The 21,102-nt window shown below is 42.3% G+C and overlaps 1 protein-coding gene across 3 annotated transcripts in view; it reads left to right on the top strand.

The window, feature by feature from the left end:
• KDM3A (lysine demethylase 3A) overlaps positions 1-20,435 on the top strand; it is a 53,955-nt gene extending 33,520 nt beyond the window's left edge. Inside the window, exons 12-26 of one of the 3 annotated variants that reach the window (XM_082426763.1) lie at positions 1,044-1,258; positions 4,180-4,332; positions 4,471-4,566; positions 4,948-5,075; positions 6,596-6,791; positions 8,062-8,234; positions 8,630-8,866; positions 10,147-10,318; positions 12,738-12,825; positions 13,814-13,944; positions 17,166-17,285; positions 17,366-17,505; positions 18,766-18,942; positions 19,025-19,159; positions 19,733-20,435. In XM_082426763.1, coding sequence (XP_082282889.1) covers positions 1,044-1,258; positions 4,180-4,332; positions 4,471-4,566; positions 4,948-5,075; positions 6,596-6,791; positions 8,062-8,234; positions 8,630-8,866; positions 10,147-10,318; positions 12,738-12,825; positions 13,814-13,944; positions 17,166-17,285; positions 17,366-17,505; positions 18,766-18,942; positions 19,025-19,159; positions 19,733-19,813 — 2,242 coding nt within the window. In that variant the 3' untranslated portion in view covers positions 19,814-20,435. Of the gene's footprint in view, positions 1-1,043; positions 1,259-4,179; positions 4,333-4,470; positions 4,567-4,947; positions 5,076-6,595; positions 6,792-8,061; positions 8,235-8,629; positions 8,867-10,146; positions 10,319-12,737; positions 12,826-13,813; positions 13,945-17,165; positions 17,286-17,365; positions 17,506-18,765; positions 19,160-19,732 lie in introns of those variants that run through there. The other 2 variants (XM_082426764.1, XM_082426765.1) reach the window with 2 other exon arrangements.
• Positions 20,436-21,102: the final 667 nt, after the last annotated feature.

The following is a 21,102-nucleotide window of genomic DNA, read 5'->3' as shown; positions in this document are numbered from 1 at the left end:
TCCTTTGGAATCCTAGAAATACATTTGCATCTGTTATGCAACTCCCAGTGTCCTTCCAGTTCACTCTACACAGTTCTGGACAAATGCTTTTTCTAAAGTACAACTTTATGTGTGTCTCGTGGACTCAAAAAAGTTTCGGCAGCTGCCCAATGACTAGCAAAGAAATCAAGGTCCCTGCATTTTTCTTGCAAGGCCAAGCTTAATTATTGTCTCTTAACATGAAGTCTTCTTCATATAAGACCCACAAAACTCATAGTCAGCACTTCTTCCTCTGACTCCTGTAAGACTCAATGACTGTTATGATACCTGTCATACCCTACTTCCCTGGGAGTTTTATGTCTACTTCTGTGTCTCCAGCTAGATTGACATATAATGTTGTGTTTAAATAAGTCCAAAACTATTGCATAGCTTAGAAAAAACATTGCAGATGTCAAAGATGCTGAAAGAGAATGCTGAGAAAATATTCTGCTTTTTGCTCCACCTTCTTAGGTACTGAGGCCCATCTTAACACTGCCTCTTATTCCAGAAGCTTGCATGGTAATTTGTAGCTGGGATTCCTAAGGGTGTTGAATACCTCCTGGATCTGTATGGTCATGGCTTCAGTGTTGTCTAGGGTTAGCCTTCCCCTCCTGAGCATTATTCTTGAAGCAGTAGTTGTATTCAAATTTGGTCAGATTATTTGTCACCTTCTATTTGTTATCAGTTTACTTCTGTGGTGACTTGTGATTATTCTTGCTATTAAGTTCCAAGTCAGGCAGGTTCAGTAGCTGTCCTTGGGAATGACATGAGTAGATCTTAGTTCGAGTGTGAAGCACAACTCCCTCTCCCTGCCAACCCCCCATGTCTTTTGGGGGAAAACTTGGAGGTTTTAAAAATCTTTCTATTGATGTTGCCAAGTAGCAATTGGCTGTGATTAGCCATGGAGATTATAGAAAACTGGGAAGGAAATGCTTGATTTAAATAACATTTAAAAAGTAACAACAAGATGTAAATCACTATTTCGTGTATGTAACATCCTTTTTTTATTTTTTCACTCCCTCTAGGTTACAGTTCAACAAACACGGTGTACTGCGGGTAGAGGGCTTCTTAACACCAAACAAGTATGACAGTGAAGCAATTGGCTTGTGGTTGCCTTTAACCAAAAATGTTGTTGGGACTGATTTGGACACGGCAAAGTATATCCTGGCCAACATTGGAGACCACTTCTGTCAAATGGTGATTTCTGAAAAGGAAGCTATGTCAACTATTGAGCCACACAGTAAGAGCATCTCTTAGGGGGTAGGATTTTTCAGTCCAACTCGATTTTTGTTCCTAAATGACACCTAAGTCCTAATTGCATGGATTTCATTTTCACCCAGAAGTGTAGATGACTTTGGTATAATGAAGTTGCATTTTTCCTTTTGTAACAGATTCTGCCTGTTGATTTCATCAGTCAGTAATCTGTCTGGAGGGTTTGTTTCAGGGCAATTACTAAATTTTTTGTTAAGGTAAAGGTGAGGTGGTGGTGGAATTTGCATAGCCTTATACCAACAAGTGTGGACTCACCAAAAGGGATTTATTTTAAGACAAAGGTTCTTAAGAAAACATTTCAAAGAAGATAATGGACAGGCTGTACCCTAGACCTACTGAATCAGGGTCTGAGGAGGCTGGGACCCAGGCATGAAAATGGGAACAGGCACAGATGAAAATGATTCTGTTAGAGTCAAGGTTTTCAGGGAAAACTTGGAGGTTCCAGCCGGGTGTGTGCAGTGTCCCCACTCCCTGAGAGCGCTCTCACACTAATCTGGCAGCCCAGTCAGCCACAGAGATCAGTGTGGGTGACACATCAGAGCCAGACCTCCCTCACGGCATCTCAAGGTACGGTGTCGAGGAGGACAGCACACCTTGTGTCTGTGCCCTTAGAAGTGAGATATCCAGCCAGAAGCACCAAGGGGCATCTGTCTTTTTAAGTCTCACACTTCGTTCCATCATTTTATCTTTCCCAAATGGTTGCAAGTTAAAAGTGAAGCCTTTCCATCTCTCTGGTAGATATCTTTTCAGACTTTGCATAGCCAAATATGTTTCAATATAAGCATCCACACGTACTGATCTTAAGAATTTTGGTTGTAGGTCCCAGAAACTAACTGAAGCTAGCTTAAGCACAAAAATAACTTATTGGATAAGTTTGAACACTGTTATATCTCAGAGTCCAAGGAATGGGAACTGACATTCCCAGGAGCGGGAATTCAGATATAGGTGGGGTATGGGATTGTGAGCTCCATGGGCAGCCGGGGTCCTGCTAAAGTGAAGAGTAGCTTTATAATCACTGTTCTGTTGGGGTAGTAGAGACTCTGATAAGTCAAGAATCGTATTAAAGTTGTTTTTCCTATAATCTATTTAGGACACGTGATACTGGTTTCCCATTTTCAGTAGAGATACAAAAGCTTTCTTCTTATATACTTTTAAGTAAGAGAAGATTTAAAGAAAAGTTCTTAAGTAACTGGTCTAGAGGTAGTATATGGATGACTGGGTTGCAAAAACTTTTTTTTGGAATGTATTAGTAGCTTCCTGAAGCGGAAGGGCTGTTTTAAGCTACTGATGGTTTTTCTTTGCTCAAGGTGAGTCGTCTGAAAAATGTGTCCTTAAAGATGTAATTGTGATTAACCTTTCCTCCTTGCCTATTTGATTATCCTGTTCCTCTTTATTTCCTCTGTGACAAGCTGGTCAGCTGGAGAGAGGAACTCACTGTGAGTGATACTGAAAGATGCCACCACAAGGTGTCGCTAGAGAGGGGGTTGGGGGGTACCCTCTGATCCTGAGATGAGGAAGCAGGTCTCAGCCTTTATACATTTATTCCGTCTTTTCAATGACAAATAATCATTAAATAGGTGGCTAAGAGATCTAAGACTACTCTCTAATAAAACAGTATAATCCAAGTGACCAAGGTGAAGTTCATAAAATCTCATCTGTAAAATGCCTAAAGTTCTATGTATTGTGCACTGAGCTTTTACATTGTAATGAATGGCAGAGGTTCACTCAGCAGTTGGATTAACTTAAAGCAAACTGAAGTTAGTCATTTCTTTTGTGGACAGTCTGAAGAAAGAAGTAACCACTGACTGGATTAGGAAAAGGTGTTCTCTGTAGAACACGAATGTGACAGTATTGATCCTGTCTTGTTCAGGAGAGAGAGACAGACAGACAGAAAACAGTCTTCTGATCAGCAGACATTGGGCTTTTCTGTGACGCAGGAAAATGTCCTCCCTTTGCTCTTACTCCTTGAAGCTTTCTAATGCCGTATGTGGCACTCCTCCATGGTCGGGGGGTGGGGTACGATTTCCTGCCCAGTCCTGGAAGGCCCCTCCCTTCAGTTTTCAGGGTTTGGCCACTGGAACCGAAGATGCTACTTCATAGAATTCTTGATTGTGCCTCAATCTGTTGGCTACTTGGTTAGTGTGAGTCGGTCCTGGGTGCCTGCATCACTCCTGGCTCTAAAAATTGAGTTTCTGACACTGACGCATGGCGGACCTGACTTTGGACCATTGTGCCCCCCGCTAGTTTATGTGCTGCTCCCTTCAGGTTTCCCTCGGCGGCCTGGGGTTTTTAGTGGGCAGTCTGAGTGGTTTCAGGGCATCTGTGAATAACCTGACACTCGACAGTGAAGGTTGGGTTTGTGTATTCGAGTCAGTTTTTTTTTTTCCTTTGGAGAAAGCATGGTCCATGTTGCCTTTAGAGTCTCAGACGGTCTCATGACCCAAAATGTGAAGAACCACTGCTCCTTTATATTTGTGTCTGAAGTCCAGCTTGCGTAACCAATGCTGCTTTTTTCATTGACTTACTCAGCAGGACCTACTATGCAGAGCTCCTCGGAGGGTGGGGTGGGGTGTGGGGATAGGGTACAGCCTGAGCAGGGATTCTGCTTGCATGGAGTTTAGTCTCCTAGAGGGAAGTAAAACTGCACCTGACCGCATACAGTGTGAAGAAGCCTGAGTCTGAAGTACAAATACAAGTTGATGGGAGTGCTGAAGGAATCCAGGAGAGCTTCATGGTGGTGGTGGGGGATTTGAGATGGGCTCTGGAGGCTGAACAGTTAATGGGAACTCCAGTGAGAGGGAGGAATGGCATCAACTCCCCTCCCACTTCATGTTTTATTTCAGGAGCCCTCTCGTCCCCAAGACTTAAGTGATTTATTGATTTTTGTAGGACAGGTTGCTTGGAAGCGAGCTGTCAAAGGTGTTCGAGAAATGTGTGATGTGTGTGACACCACCATCTTCAACCTGCACTGGGTGTGTCCTCGGTGTGGGTTTGGAGTGTGTGTGGATTGCTATCGGATGAAGAGGAAAAATTGCCAACAGGGTGAGAACTGACTTGACTCTTCTCCAAGCCCCTTATACTCTTAAATTAAGCCTTTCATTGATGTGTGGTTGATGGATTTCTGAAACTTTTGGGACCAGAGTCCATAAAGAGCAATTACTACAAATCAGTTATTTGCAGGTGCTGCCTACAAGACTTTCTCTTGGCTGAGATGTGTGAAGAGTCAGATACATGAACCAGAGAACCTCATGCCTACGCAGATCATTCCTGGAAAAGGTATTTCGTGTGGTGCAATGATTTTCCTTTTCCTGTGTTTTGGGTAGCTCATAGGGGCTGGTAGTTCGGTTTTACTTTGTGTAGTACAATTACTTGCTGACTTTATTTTAGTATGTACCATAAATTGTCGAGAAATGTATTAAATAATGCCCCCAAACTTTCTGGTAAAGGCCTTGTAAATAGTTTTGTAAAAGGAAAGAAAATGGCACATTTGGGGCAAGGCATACTTAGGAGGTAAAGGGGGGGAGTGTAAGCACCCTAAAAAAAAAATGCTGCTAAAAAAAGTTATCCTGTTAGAAATATAAGCTTTTGCTTTGTAATGTTGAGGTTGAAAGTACCTAATATCCTTGTTCAGATGTTTGCCTGTGCCCTTTTTTTTAGCCCTCTATGATGTTGGAGACATTGTTCATTCTGTAAGAGCAAAATGGGGAATAAAGGCAAATTGTCCCTGTTCAAACAGGCAGTTCAAACTCCTTTCAAAGCCAGCCTCAAAGGAAGACATAAAACAGGTATTACTGTTTATGCTAGATTCACCATCCTTGTGATTGTTGTCTGTCTGTTTTCAAAAAACCCAAGGATTTCTATAGTATATTTGAAAGGAACATGGGGAGAGCTGTCAGTGGAAAGAGATAGTTCATGTGGTTCGTGTGATACTTTATAGACCCATTCTCAAGTTTCACATTATTTTTGTGGACCTCATTTGTAGCCTCTTTTAGTAGGCTTTTAATTTTGTTCCTTGAAAAAGCAAAAACCTTTTCTATTATAGTCTACCTAATAAGTTGCTGTCAAATTTGTATAGGTTCTTTAACTTCTCATGTTTTATACAGTAAAAATTATTCAGATAAGCTTTAAAATTTTTTTAATTATTAAATATGTTTTACCTATAATATATATGAAGAATTGAAGGAAATAATACTGAAACAAACCTTTATGTAGCTCTCACTCCACATAAAAAATGTACATTTCCTTGGTGCTCACATGCCTCTTCCTGGTGACATTCCCTTAACCTTTACCGTCCCATCTACCCCCCAGCTGTCTCCCTTTTTCTTCCTCACCCCAGTAATCATTATCCCACATTGTTTTTAGTAATCAGAAATTATTTTACATTTTGATAAAGCTGTGGTGTTGAAGACAGCATAGGTAGAAGAGTTTTGATCTTTGTAGTCAGGACTGAATTTGAATTCTCTTTCTGCCACTTTCCAGTCGTATAACTTTGGCTCAGATGAACTCATGTATATATGCTTCAGCTTCCTCATCAGTAATAGAGGAATAGTAAACAGTGCTGGCAATTGGGCATCACAGAATTATAGCACATGTAAAGTGAGGGCCTGGACCACAACAGGAATTTGACCCTCCTTTTTCCTTCTTATGTATGTATAAACGCACTGGCTGAGTTGTCAAGGCAGTTTTTTAAGTAATAGAAAAATAAGGTGTGTTCTGTCTGTCCAGTTTTTGTTGTTCTTGTTCAGTTTATGTTTTGAATTCTTTTTAGGGCTGTTCATCAATTTTTAAAGCCTACTACACTATGCTAAATCAAAAGAGCATTTTCTTTTTTCTGCATCCCATTTCCTTCTGAATTCACAGCTGTATTTCCTACCTTGCCTCATTTATTCGTTCACTCACTCAGCCACTGGGTTTTGAGTGCCTATTCATGACACAGGGGTGAGTTCACAGGGGAGATGGGCACAAACTGGGCGTTTTAAAGCAACATGGTGAACGCAGTGATAGGGATATGAACGAGCATGAGGGGGGATACGAGGTTGGGGGTGGATATCTTGCCGTATTTACATTCTTCACTTACATCTTATATTTTTACTAGTAATACTTAAAAGCTAAAAGGTTAAAATCTCTCCTACATAGTTCTGCTCTATTGTCGAGAGATTACTGCAGTGGTGGTGATGTCCAGGGCTATTAGGTGGTTTTGTTTTGGATATTTCTCTCTTACTGGTGAGCAGTTAGGGGAGAAGGTAAGAAAAGGGAAACGTAATTTTTCAGCTTGTGGAAGATTCCCCTTCTGTACTCACCACAGACTTCCTTGGTTGGAGAAAAATCGACTCTTGGTGCCGTGCTCCAGCAGAACCCCTCGGTGCTGGAGCCCGTGGCTGTAGGTGGGGAGGCTGCGTCCAAGCCGGCCAGCAGCGTGAAGCCTGCCTGCCCAGCCAGCACATCTCCTTTGAACTGGCTGGCAGACCTGACCAGCGGCAATGTCAACAAGGAAAACAAGGGTGAGTGTTTCCTGCCTTCCTGAGAACTTCCGTCTGTTCCCAGAGGGTCCTGGCAGCCTTAGTTACGGTGAGAACAGAGTGGTTAGAAGTAGCGTGGAGTGGAAGGTGGTTGCCTGTAGCCACCCTGAGACCTGACACAAATTCAGCGCCGGAGAGAACTTCTGCTTATGATAGAACTCTAGGTAAGGCTGAGATTGTGTTTGGCAAGAGTGGAGTGGGCTGAGACGTGTGTGTTTTAATAGTGATCTTTGCCTTTCTGCCTTTAACCCTGTGTATATTTCCTATTCTGTCTAAGTTGCAACGTTCTGGCTTCAGCTTTATTTTTCTCATCTGTGCTGTTGTCTCAGGATGCTTGATGATAGTATAAAGAACATGGGTTTGGAATCAGGTAGTGAGATTAGGATTTTGGTGATTCTGCTTTCTGGCTGTGTTACAAAGAAAGGAAAATTGCAGATCAGTTTCTTTCATGCAAAGATCCTGAACAACATCTCAGTGAATAGAATTTAGCACTATAAATAAAGGAATCATACAGGGTGACCAAGCAGAGCTTCAGAAATGCAGCTGTAGTTTTAACATTAAAAAAGTGGGGGGAAAGTCATGTGAAGAGATACAGGAAGAGAGTAAAATTCAAAGCCTATTTATAATTTTTTTTAAAAAAACCTTTAATTAGGAATAGAAGGGAACGTCCTTAATCTAATGAGTTTCTACGATAAAACTAACAGCAAACATCCTAAATTGTGATTGAATTTTTTCATTGGTTGAATAATTTTTAACAGTTTCCCTCTGTGTTCAGGCATGAGACAAGGATTCCTGCTTTCACTCTTTTATTAAACATTGTACTGGAAGTTCTGGCTATTTAAGTCAGTAAGGTAAACAAACAGATGTTAGGATTGGAAAGAAAGGGATAGAATGTTGGTATTTGTAAGCAATCTAATTATACATGGGAAAAGTCTTAAGAGAATCTGTATTTGTAAACATATCTATCAGGGTTGATAGTTACAGTGTTAATTTACAAAAATCAATTGTATACCAGGAACAAACAAATAAAATATGCAGTTTACCATAGTATCACCTTGGATATTGGATATTTATTTTTTTAATAGCAGTTGGAAAACCATGTCTAAATCAGTAATGTCATTTATCCTCTTAAGTTTTTTTGGTTCTAGTAAATGAAAACCAAGTTCCAAAGTAATTCTGTCAGTAGAAGACTAGTAAGGGATTTGCCTTTTCAGAATGCTTTTCCATCTGGATGTTTTTGATTTGTTTTTAGAAAAACAACCAACGATGCCAATTTTAAAGAATGAAATCAAATGCCTTCCACCCCTACCCCCCTTGAGCAAATCCAACACAGTCCTCCACACCTTTAACAGCACAATTTTGACACCTGTAAGCAACAACAATTCTGGTTTCCTCCGAAATCTCTTGAATTCCTCTGCAGGAAAGGTACGCATTTGTTTTATTGTTTATTACTCCACCTTGTAAAGATGAATTGGAGTTAGAGTAGAGAGAAACTGAAATAGAAAGTAGAAAGAAGGATGAGTCCCATGCTTTCCTTCGTGGGTACAGAGGCTGTGTCATTGGCACATGGGCTTCACATGGTTAGAATTCTGGGCTGGGTCATTTTCACCTGTTAACACTTTTTCCTGTACCCGCTTCTGAGAGTTGTGATGTCAGGTAGAGGAAGAGGACTTACCTTTTTGAGGGTAAGATTCTTTCGTGGCTTAGATTCTGTCCTGGATATGTAACGTATACTCATCCTACCATAATAGGAATGGGTTTTTTGATGGTAGGGAATGACGTATTTAAGGCTCGTGGTTTTTTTTTTTTTTCAAATTCAGACAGAAAATGGACTGAAGACTACACCAAAAATCCTTGATGACATCTTTGCCTCTTTGGTGCAAAATAAGACTTGCTCCGATTTATCTAAGCGGCCGCAAGGACTGACCATCAAGCCCAGCATCCTGGGCTTTGACACTCCTCACTACTGGCTGTGTGATAGTCGCCTGCTGTGCCTGCAAGATCCCAATAACAAGAGCAACTGGAATGTGTTTAGGGAGTGCTGGAAGCAAGGGCAGGTAAGCGGGGCCTCTGCTTTCCAACCCACTTCACATCCCCTTCTTGGTGCCTTTGGTAGACTCCTGACGACCCCCCCTCCCCTGCCCCCTTCCTGGATTATAAATGGCATATACTTTATCTCTTTTTATTGTTTACTGTGCATATAATTAGAGTAGAGTGTGGCTATGAGTCTTATTTCTTACCGCAGACATTCCTGAGCTGTATTCTCTGATGAGGTTTTGATTGCTTCCAACCAGTCATCCTTGGATTTTTGATGAGAGCATTCTGGGCTCTTGGTGATTCTTGTGTGATAAACCTCAATAGGAGAAGTGGGAATATGACTAAGGCTGGTGGGGTTTGGGGGATTAGACAAAATAGGATAAAAATCAGGCATCCCTCTTCCATTAATTAGAACCTTGTGCTGAAGACAGTCTTAGGTGGCCCTGAGCCATGTGGTGTCAACCTGGAATTGGTGTGTAGTCTCCCAAGGGAAGGAGCCTGCTTTTTAAGGGGCAGTGATGTTCAGTCTTAAGGTTCGGTTGATAGTTCAGGAGATGCATGGCTTTGTAGACCTGCTCCTCTGCTTTCTTGTTTTGGTTTATGTTTTCTGGATCTTTGTCTTCTCTTCTGGGCCACATGGAGTCCTCACTAAAGGAACACTTTGCCCTTGGACAAGGCCAGGACTTGGGGAATTGTCAAATAGAAAAATGTATGTATTTAACCAAAAAAAAAAAAATATTTTTTTCAGTCCTGTGTTCTAACAAGATTTGCTCACGATGACAATGACAGACCGAATACAGTCCACCAGCATGTTTTGTTTAGATTAGATAATGTTTTTTAAAAGTTGAACTTGTTGCCAATATTTTAGTCAGGTTCTTTCACATAAAGATCAGGATTTCGGGCTTGTCTTGGATAACCAAAAGACGTGGCAATCCAGGGCCCTGTTCCTGCCTGGTAACAATAGGCTGCAGGCCAGAGGCAGCATCCTCTTTGGACAGGGCACTCTCGCTGCCTTTGTCTCTGCTTCACATCCCCTGCCTAGCCCTGAGCCTTGGCATTGGTGTTCTGTGAGTAGTGGGGTCTGAGTTGGGAGGTGTGATCCTTGCTCTTAGAAGCTCACTAGTGTAGTTTGAGGGGTGTGTGTAGCAGGTGACTCAGGGGGCTAAGCTGTCACTTTGGGATCTGAGACTGAGGACCAGCCACAGAGAAACACATCAGCAGCTGTTTGAGGAAGGGCTGCCTCGGGTGAAGGGGCGGAGCTGGGGGAGTTCAAACTAAAGTCTTCGTTCTCTCCTCTTAGCCAGTGATGGTGTCCGGAGTGCATCATAAACTGAACACTGAACTTTGGAAACCGGAATCCTTCAGGAAAGAGTTTGGAAATCAGGAAGTTGACCTTGTTAATTGCAGAACCAATGAAATCATCACAGGAGCCACAGTAGGAGACTTCTGGGATGGATTTGAAGATGTTCCGAGTATGTATTAAAGACCTTTTAAGGGGGTTGAGGATGTGAAAGGAGGGGGCACGGGAGTAGCGGCAGCGACAGCATTTTCTATGACTCTGGAGTTTAAAATCAGTGTCCTATCTCCTCTTCCCCTTTCTTTTTACAAAGTTTATACTTTTGAACTGAGGCAAATTTGCTTTGTAGCTCCTTAGAGAGTGAGGTTTTAGTCACCTCTTCTTCAGGTGGCTTCAGGTCTGTCCTGTGACAGAAATGTGCCCAAGGGGAGGGGAGCACAGAGCCAGGGCTTGTGACTCAAAGCTGGTGGTTTTATATCGCCTCTTTATTTTTTAAAAATTTTAATTATGTTTAACAAGATAAGTAGAACTGAACGTGCCAGAGAACGTGAATCCATTTAACGCAGGTTATCCTGGTCACTGCCTGCTTCACCTGGGCGAGGGGCGATGGTGGTGGTAAGGAGGCGTGAGTGTCTGGTGCTGAGCTTGGGCCCTTTCCGTGGACCGGCCAGTCAGTAAACTTTCCGAGAACCGCTTCATCAGCACAGGCCCTGGCCTCATGCTGCCACCCCCACTGGAGGGCTTGGCCAGTTCATTCTTATTGGACTCAATAATTCAACTTTGCTCATTTATCATTCTCATTCTTTTACGACATAGTTTTTACCTTGTAATCTCCTGCTTCCTTATTTCCCATTACCCACGTTTACAGGTTATGGCCCATACTTTCAACGAACTTTAGAACAAAGGTATAGCTAACTCTAAGTAGGGCATGATGGGGGTTTCCACACGTAGATGTTAGGATTGAGTTTCAGACGTAAGATGTTTACGTGGGGATCAACGTCTGTGAAATGGAGGAGGAGGAAGCAGGACTGGGCTGGAGAAGGAGCTGGCTGCGGCGTAGGCTCAGCGGAGCCTCAGCCAGTCTGGCAGGGAGCTCTGGAGCAAGCATCGCCTCTCATTGTCTCAGATCGGGCTGAAGTGGGGAAAGTCGGGGCCTTTATCCCCTCACCTCCCTCGGTCTCCAGGTGCCGGTGCCCCAGGGAGGGCGTGACCTGGCAGGACGGCTCTCTGCAGCTGACGCAGACCCTGAAGCTGTGTCTGGGCAGCAGGTCCTTTGAAAGGGCATCGAGGGGCACACATACTACAGTGTGCTTTCCAGTTAGGCGTGGGTTCAAATCCTGACTCTTGATATGTACTTGCTGTGTACGTGAGCTTGGTAATTGCATTTTTCTGGGGCTCACACTTCCTCATGCCTGCAAATGGTTAAGGCAGCCCAGAGTCCACCGCAGCCTGCCTCTTGCATACTGATGATTCTGCTGCCCAGACCCCCAGTACCCCACCCACGCTGAGACGCCACTGGTGTCCTGCACATACACTGTACCCGTATTTTCCTGTGTTTCTTGTCTCCTGGAGTGTGCACCTGTTCAAACTAGGTTATGGGACTCGGTTGACTATAGGACACTATACAGATGTTAGTCCTCATGAATATAAGGTTTGAAACTCGGTTCCAGTTTCAGTTCTGCTGTTTAATTTCAATAGCTGGACAGCCTCAGGCATCTGTCGGTTTCCTCATCCAAAAGTAGAAATATTAAATAGTGCCAAATCTCGCTGGGATGTCGGATTTAGTTGTAAGGACTAAATGGTTAAAACACTGAGCAGAGACTGGAACACAGCAAGAAGTGAAATAATAGTTACCATTGCTGTTAATCATAATCGTCAACATATTTTTTTCAATTAGAGCTCCTTGGTTCTTGGTTCCTTCACATTACCTGCAGTGGGTAACTGCGCTATTACAAGAAAATAGTTCTGACTAAACCCTGTATGTGTCACCTAGAAGATGGGGAGGCGGGGGAAAGTGGGCCCTATTAGCCCTAGTTGTCCCCGGACAGAACATCAGGTAGCTTCAGTCTCTCTGAGCAAAGTAAGTCATTTCTATTTCATGCTGGCCTCAGAAAACTGGGTTTTCTAAAATCTGTGGCGTTTTGATTGTTAAATTGCTGTTTGTTAGTTGGGGAGCTGCTCAGTTCTTCTAGAACACTGTATAGGAGGAGATTGGATCTGTCAAAACACCGCCTGTGTGGAATAGAAAGAAGGGAGTGGCTGAAATCTCAAAGAAGGAGTAGCAGTTGAATAATCATTTAGAAAAGGCAGGGCTGTAACACAAACTAGTTGGTGATCTTCATTTTGCTACCCCTTGCTGCTTCCTGGGTATGAATGGATTTCTTGGCACTGTAGAAATAAAATGATTGGCCATTTGCAGGAGGGGAATAGTAAAGAAAAATAATATTTGTATACCAAATGTGTCAGGTTATGAAGATCTTGCAGAGATAAGTTTTATTTGCATTGTTAAGGCTTAAAGTGCTAATTTGCCATCGATTTTGGTCTGTTTCCGAGTTATGAATAGTAGCAATTCAGTAATTCTGGTTCCCTTGCAGACCGCTTGAAAAATGAAAAAGAGCCCATGGTGTTGAAACTTAAGGACTGGCCACCAGGAGAAGATTTTAGAGATATGATGCCCTCCAGGTACGATTATGGGGAGGGGGAGAGATGATCCTGTCCTTGACTTGGTAGGATGAATTTTTTTTGAGGTGTTGAGGTGAAGTTACTGACTTTTAAATCTGGCTCACTAGTGAAAACTCCACGCATTTCCGCTGTAGTGCTCCGCCAGAGAAGAGACCGACTCAGACGTGCACGCACTGATTTGGAGGCAGGAGTGAGATCAGACATGCTGGGGTTGGGTATCATACAGTGATATCATTGCTTTAGACAAGACAGCGGAATTGCTAGATCCATTTTCCTGAATTGAGCTTGAACCTTGCAGAGAATCCTCAGAACTAATGAATAATATATCCCTTAGTGTCACTTCTTATCAGGAATTTGTTTTTCAGATCTTCTGTCTGCAGTATTCTAGATCATTTTGATATATATGTGTGTTGTAGGAGAGAAAGAAGATGTCTTTGTTCATAAGCACTATAATTCTAATCTTAAATATTGGTTTTTTTAAATTTATTTTTTATTGAAGTATAGTTGAATTACAGTGTTGTGTTAATTACTGCCGTACAGCAAAGTGACTCAGTTATACATATCTATACACTCTTTTTTTATATTCTTTTCCATTATGGTTTATCACAGGATATTGAATATAGTTCCCTGTGCTATACAGTAGGACCTTGTTGTTCATCCATTCTATATATACCAGTTTGCATTTACTAATCCCAAACTACCACTCCTACCCTTTCCCAACCCCCTCCCCCTTGGCAACCACCAGTCTATTCTCTATGTCCCTGATTCTGTTTCTGTTTTATAGATAGGTTCATTTGTATCATATTTTAGAATCCACATATAAGTGATACCATATGCTAATCTTAAATGTTGTTAATGATAGCTATCTCCATCTTCACGAGCACAGATATTTTTGTTGTTCCTTTTGGTATAGAAGGAACAAATCAAATCCCACGATATATTAGAAACATAAGCTTATTTTGCAAATTTCATGGTTCTCTTGTCCTAGGTTTGATGATCTGATGGCCAACATTCCACTGCCTGAGTACACAAGGAGAGATGGCAAACTGAACTTGGCCTCAAGGCTGCCAAACTACTTTGTTAGGCCAGATCTGGGTCCCAAGATGTATAATGCTTATGGTAAGGAAGAAATGGCTCACTTGAAAAAATTATTACAGAAGTAAGGCAAGTCAGAATGTTTGGAACATTGATTTTTGGGGAGGGAGAGATGGAAAACGTCTATAATCCTAACCCTTAACACAGCAGTAGTCTTCATTTTTGCATATTTCCTTTCACTCCTTGGTCATGTGTATGTATATTTCCATTTCATAGTTGCAGTTGTAGGGCATAGGCCATTTAAAAAGTTTCTCCTACACCTAATATTATACAGTAAAATCTTTACATGTTGCTTAATGGTTTTTAGTGTGATCGTTTTTAACGGTTGCATGGTACATAATTGAATGAATGTAATTTTATTAATTGTTTTAATGTTGCCGGACGTTTAGGTCAGTCTGCTAGCATTCCAGCTGTTTCAGCAACTGCTACTCTTAAATTCAGTGTTCTGTGTTGGTGGGTAGTAGTTAGTTACTTAAGTTAGTACTGAAAACACCCTTAGAATTGTATTTCTCCGATTTATTTCCTTCCTCCCATAATGATCCCAACTCCAGTCTCTCAGACTTGAGGGTGGCAAGCCAGAGTCTTTGGCATCTTTGCCATGTTCTCCAGATGCTGTTGGGAGAGGGAGGAGCTTGGACCTCAGCCCCCGACTTCTTCTGTTCCGGTGGAGTTGGCCCAGGGAACCACCTGGAGTGAGGTCAGGGAACATTCCAAGAGGGGAGTTTACCTTGGGAAGTTCCCACAGTCTAGATGCCCAGGATGTTCCCTTCCCCCGAGCCCTTCAAAGAAGCTGGATGGCTGGGACTTCGGGGCATATTCTGTTCACAGTGAAGATTTGCAACGATTTTACGTAAATGGAAGCATTTTTCCACTAAAGCAAATGGTGTAATGTTGCATAGTGATTATCCATGCCTTATAGAAATTATGCAGCTTTATAGGGTAGAAGTGGTTATCTGAGAAGTTTTCAAAATAAATAGTCTGCTTGGTTTAAATGGCTTGACAGCAGCTCTTTTCCTCCTAGATACCAATAGATAGAGGGCAGTGTTACTCTCTACCAGCTTTTCCTATCAAAATTGTTCCCGTTCAGAGTAAGCAGTTAGGGGTTGAAAATAAAGAAAACGTGTTCATTTTCAAACCCCTCACACCTTATCATAAACGTCGTTAAAGAGCAGTCGTTTTTCAGAAGTTGGGTGACTGAGCTGTGACTCCTCCACAGACAACGTGGGGTGAAAGGCTCTTTGGAAAGACCACATAGTCACCCTCTCTCCAGCTGCAGCTCCAGCACCAGTTTTACACATGGGGACCAGGACTTCAGGACGATAGAGAGGGGATGGTGACCTGGTCAGGATATCCAAGGGGCATCCAGTGGCAGGTCCGGGAGGAGGACTTAAGTCTCCTAATTTCTAGGCTTGACCCAGCCTCCAACCCCAGTACTCTGTCACCCAGCAGCCCCTACTGTGTCAGCTTGTGTCCTTTTCATAAAAGTCCATGGTGTGTTTTGTTTCAGGATTTTCTATTTTCTGGGAATCCTTTCCCTGGGACCGTTGTTTTTGGTTCCATCTGAGTTCAGGCTCTCTCAGTTTAGAGACTGGTTTCATCAGTGTGCAGTCACCCGTATCTGGGATTGGCTGGACTTTGGGCTGATGATGGCTGGGTAGGTGTCATTTCCTTCCTCTTTTGCTGAACACTTTTTACTCAGTTTGGCAACGGCCAAACGAGCAAGCAGCTTCTGACGAGGCTCTGAGACTTGCTCACCTTTCCTCACTCCTCCCAGCTCCATCTCCTTCCTTCTGCCCCCAGTGTTAACCAACATCCTGAAGTTTGTGTTTATCATTTCCTTACATTTATAGTTTTACCGTATATGGTTGTGTTCCTGCAGAATATCCTTTAGTATTTAACCTGCTTTTGAGCTTTATATAAATGGAATCAGACTTCTGGATATTCCTCCGTGCTGTCGCGGATAACTGTTCATTTCATTCATTTGCCTTCTATCTTGTTAGTTGCTTTTTTCTCTTCTCAGATTTTACTTGTTCATTTTTTACTATAGAAAATTTTCCAAATGCACTGAAAACGTGAGAGTCCAGGACAGTGACTTCCCCTGTACTCATCCCCCAGTTACAACAGCTCTCAGGTTCTTTTCCATAATTGTTTCCTTATTTCCTCCCTTTATATTTTTCCTTTACTATTTTAAAGGAAATCTCATATATCCTATGATTTTTGTCCAACATCTGTTGCTTTACCTCCTCCTAGGGCTGATATTTCAGCAAACTGGAAAGAAAGGACAGTGCAGCTGAGCCCTAGGGTCATGGTCCGCGGTTGAAATGATAAGGTCCCCTCTCCTGTGTATAGCTTCTCCTAAACCACAGGCCCCCTGCAAGCCAGAGAGAAGTTCCTTGGCCTCCGAACAAGACAGGGCTGCTTCAGGGCCTGGCAGGTTAGAAAACAGCCTCGGCTTGCCCACCCTGAGCTATGCTTGGCTCTGCTGCCCATTCAAGAAGCAGTGACCGCATGTCAGGATGTGCGTCCAAGGTAACCGCGGGGCTTGACGAGCCTCAGGGCGAATGCTGAACAGATGAGCCTTCTCCTGGGGTAAGAGGTTAGAGTCTCAGGTTATGAGCACCAGCGTGGACCTCGTGCTCAGGCTCACCTCTTTCACAGTTGAGGGATCCAAGGAACATGTGGGCAGCGTTCCTTCTTGCACTGAGTCCATAGTCGTTTGAGGTCCCAGCTTTACGTGTTTCTGAGGGGGTTTCTGTTAGACTCACGTCTTACCCCAGAGTCCTTCTAGTCTGTGTCAACCGAAGCTTGAGCTCACCTGCTTGAGCAAACATCCTTTTGGCAAATCCCAGCCTCAACAGTCTACTGTACCGTTCCTGAACCCTGCTTTCTAGTTTTGGCTTTCTTCTTTTCTTGCCAGCATACTGACTCATTAAAAAAATATTTTTAAAAATAATTTCATCAAGGATTTTTAGTTGTTCTCAGCAGGAGGAAACCTATTTTGCCTATCACCAGAAACAAGTGCTAGTATTAGGAGTTGGTTTTTTATTCTTACAAATAAATATTTAATAAGAACTTTTTTCCCCAAAGTTGAAAGGATAAAATAAGTTAATATTAAATATTGTTCCATTACTTTTACAAGATTAGAAAGGTAGCTTTTAAGTTTTGTGACCACGTATTCCAGGGAGTGGGAGAGACTGAGGCAGTCTTTGCTGTCTCAGTAAATTTAAGACATTTTCTGTTTGCAGGATTAATTACTCCAGAAGATCGGAAATATGGAACAACAAATCTTCACTTAGATGTATCTGATGCAGCTAATGTCATGGTCTATGTGGGAATTCCCAAAGGACAGTGTGACCAAGAAGAAGGTAGGGTGCTGAGCATAAAAGTGGGGCTTATTCTCTGAGCTGGGACGTTGTGGTCTGATGTTTGCTTTCTCTTGCTCCAGAAGTCCTTAAAACCATCCAAGACGGAGATTCTGATGAACTCACGATAAAGCGATTTATTGAAGGAAAAGAGAAGCCAGGAGCCCTCTGGCACATATATGCTGCTAAGGACACAGAGAAGATACGAGAATTTCTTAAAAAGGTGTGCTCCTTACCCTATGGCATGTGAAGAGAGATATGCGGAATAGCAGTATTATACTACATGTCGAGACCTGACTGGGTTACTGGAGAATAATCACAGCTTCAAAAGTTAGATCTGTGCATCTCAGATTGGATAGGCTGAAGCTGGTTGCTAAGGAACAACGATTTCTAGATGATTAGGCTCACACCTCTGAAAAGAGGGAAACTTATCTTTTTTCTTATGTCTGTGTGTTACTTCATAGTGCATTTGGAGGTTTTTGTGCTCTACCTTCAAGGTAGTTCCTCTGATGATCATGTAGTATCTATTTGTTTTTATTGCCTTAAAAATCTAAGCACTTCAGAAGACCATATATCATTTCTTTGCTCTTGATAGCTGTGTTCCAAGTGAGTTACTAAGGTCCCTGTTGGTTTTATCTGCCCTCATTTTGTAGTAGGTCAGGAAGACCTCACACCCTACTGTGGCCATTAGCTTATGCGGGAAAGGGATACAGGGACTTTGAAGATTCCAGGTTTCCAGTAGTTAGCAGGTTGTTCAGCAAGGGTTCTGTGTGGAAGTTCTAGGCAACTGGAAAGATGGGCATATTCAGTTTTTAACCTATTTGCCACTGAGGCTGCTAGTTGCAGCCCAGACATTTGCGGCTGGTATTCTTCAGTTGTTCATGAGGAGTGGATATGAACGCTCCTAGCCTGCTGCCTGGTGCCAGGTTAGACCCTTAACCAGCATTTGCTTCAATCAAGATGTTTCGAGCTAAGGATAATCTGATTCTTCCAGAAAACCTGCTGGTCACCATACTGTTCCTTTGATAGTGTCACCCTAAGTCTGTGCTGCCAGATACTGGGTCTAGAATAAACAAGTTTAACCTACAGCCAACTTTGGGACTGTTTCATAACTCAAATTGTTAAGTGAATACAGATTTTTAAGAACTGCAGTGTAGCAAGTCTATTTCTAAGGAGCTTCAGTCTACTTACATTCAAAAGCCTAGGCCAAAATACTGTCCTAACACAGTGTTTACAAAAATATGCAGACTGCCAGTCACGGTTTATAGGAAATGACAGAAGGGAACCCACATTTTCTTTCAGTCTCCTCTTGGTTCACTCAGTTAATGTCTTTGAGTGCTGTTTTCTCTTTCTGCCAACAGGGACACATGTTACAGAAGGCCTGACATTTACTGGCTGACTGCCCACACTGCCCAGGGGGCAAAATGCCCTCATGGAGACCCAGCATGTTACTCAGTTTCATAATACTTGGAATGTATTCTAGGTATCAGAAGAGCAAGGTCAAGAAAACCCCGCAGACCACGATCCCATTCATGATCAGAGCTGGTATTTAGACCGATCGCTAAGAAAGCGTCTTCATCAAGAGCATGGAGTTCAAGGCTGGGCTATCGTGCAGTTTCTTGGAGATGTGGTATTTATCCCAGCAGGAGCTCCACACCAGGCAAGAACCAGCACTTTGCTCTCTATTCTCCTCACACCACCGACTTCGGCACGCGTGACTGATGCGGCTTGTTGTTTTCCAGGTTCATAACTTATATAGCTGTATCAAAGTGGCTGAGGATTTTGTTTCTCCAGAACATGTTAAACACTGCTTCTGGCTTACTCAGGAATTCCGCTATCTGTCACAGACTCATACGAATCATGAAGATAAATTACAGGTAAAAATGGCTGTGATTCCTGGCATTCTCTGACTCTGGCTTCATAGCCCACTACTGACCTTATAAAAATAATCAGCAAACTTGGCCATACCACACTTGGTACAGTGAGTTGATGAACTGGCTTTATGTCTAGTTCTGCTGCCTACTTAGGCAAAGGAGGAACAAACATGGAGGAAATCTCATTTTGGTTTAGAGGCTTTCAGTAGTGAATCATCTAACATATGATTCCATGTTTGGAAAACTAGGGAAATAGATAAACTCTGAAAAATAGAGCTGTACCTTGGGGCTTGCTTGTGTCTGCATTCACTGGGGGCAGGGCCACGTAGGATCAAAGCCTCTGGAAGGGGGAAAATGAGCTTTTAAGTTCTTCAAAGGAGGCATGGGTTTAAAATGTGTATAAAATAACAGCCTAAAGGAGCCCAGGGGCCTTTCAAGTATTATTAACATTTCATATTGAATTTTGAGTTTTGAATTTCAAGAGCATGGTATAAAATTGGTAGGGGGAAGGTTTATTCTTACTGACAGATTTTAGATTTTATGGTAAGCTGACCATATTTTCTCTCGTTTTTTCAGGTGAAGAATGTTATCTACCATGCAGTGAAAGATGCGGTTGCTATGCTGAAAGCCAGTGAATCCAGTTTTGGCAAACCCTGAGGGTCCCAGAGGCGCCTTACCCCCCGCACATTGGAAGTGAAGTACTGGCAGCTGTTCAAACTCTTCAGGCAGGAATCCTGTGGACTTTGAGACTCATGTTACCTCATCTTCTTTTTTAAACTGTACCCACCTGGTAAGGGTACTCTGTCTAATGTATATTTCTAGTGTTTACAGACACTAAATGTGTATATGTAGTAACTATTTACAGAACATGCATCCTTAAACTGTGACTTCTCACCTAGTGCAGAGCTTCTACCCAGCTGTAAAAACAGAACCCCTTATCAGCTCTGGAACAAGACCTGCAGTTATTCCCCAGCTGTGTGGTTGGACAGCTTAGTCAAATGGGTTATAACTCTTAGGAATCACCGCGCAGTTTATTTGGGTTGTGTTTTGTTGTGTCTGAGTACCCTCTCCCCGACCCCTTAGGGTTCAGAAGGGCAGTGGAGGAAGCGACCGCCGACATTTGGACGTTGTATTGCCTTAGGACTGGCATTATATAGCAGAGGTCAACTACTGCACCATTCTTGGGGTTAACCATCTTTAGTTAAACGGAGTTTTAATTTAAATGAAGCTTTGCTAATTTTAAGTGTTAAGCATTTTGCATTAAAGTATTCATATAATGTTCTGACTCAGTTTATTGGCATCATTCTCTGGTTGCAGAGTCAACACGCACTTCATCAGTGTTACAGGTGTAAGAGTTTGCGCCAGGCACTCATCTTAAAAGCACAGAATTTTGATGCTGTAGTGATTTCTGAGTGGTTATTACAATGCTAACATGGAAACAGGTTTCTCCCCAGCCAAGTTGAAACTCCTGTCACACTTCTGTAAAGAAACACCACTGATTAACTAACTACCTTTAGAAGTGACAATTAACCATAAAACCAAATAGTGATGTGTTAAATGGTTCTCAAAAGGTAAGAGATCAAAATTCTTTGTCTCTCTTCTGACCCTTTATAGTTTAAGAGTTTACAAAGGAAAATGAAATTATTAGAAGTTTTAGAACAGTAGTATCTAAAATAATCATCTCTATGAAGGAATAAAATAAAGCCACTTTTCTATAGCTCGTTGATTCTCCTGGACAGCTGTAGCTGTACTAAAAGGAATTAAATTGAAATCAAGTAGCATAGACAAGGCCTAGAGCCTGGATTTTTACCTGTGAGCTCAGAGTAGGAGATCAAAGATCCCCACCTAATGTCAGCCCACTTCAAACCAAAATCTTTAATGGATGAACTTTCAAAAACAAAGTTTTCTGAAAAGAATAAGTAGAAATATCTACCTATCTTAGTGGG

This window comes from Balaenoptera physalus (assembly GCF_965194825.1).
Source record: "Balaenoptera physalus genome assembly, chromosome: 15".
Classification (NCBI taxonomy): Eukaryota; Metazoa; Chordata; class Mammalia; order Artiodactyla; family Balaenopteridae; genus Balaenoptera; species Balaenoptera physalus.
Note: the sequence above shows the minus strand (reverse complement) of the source record. Positions and strands in the feature narration are given on the sequence as shown.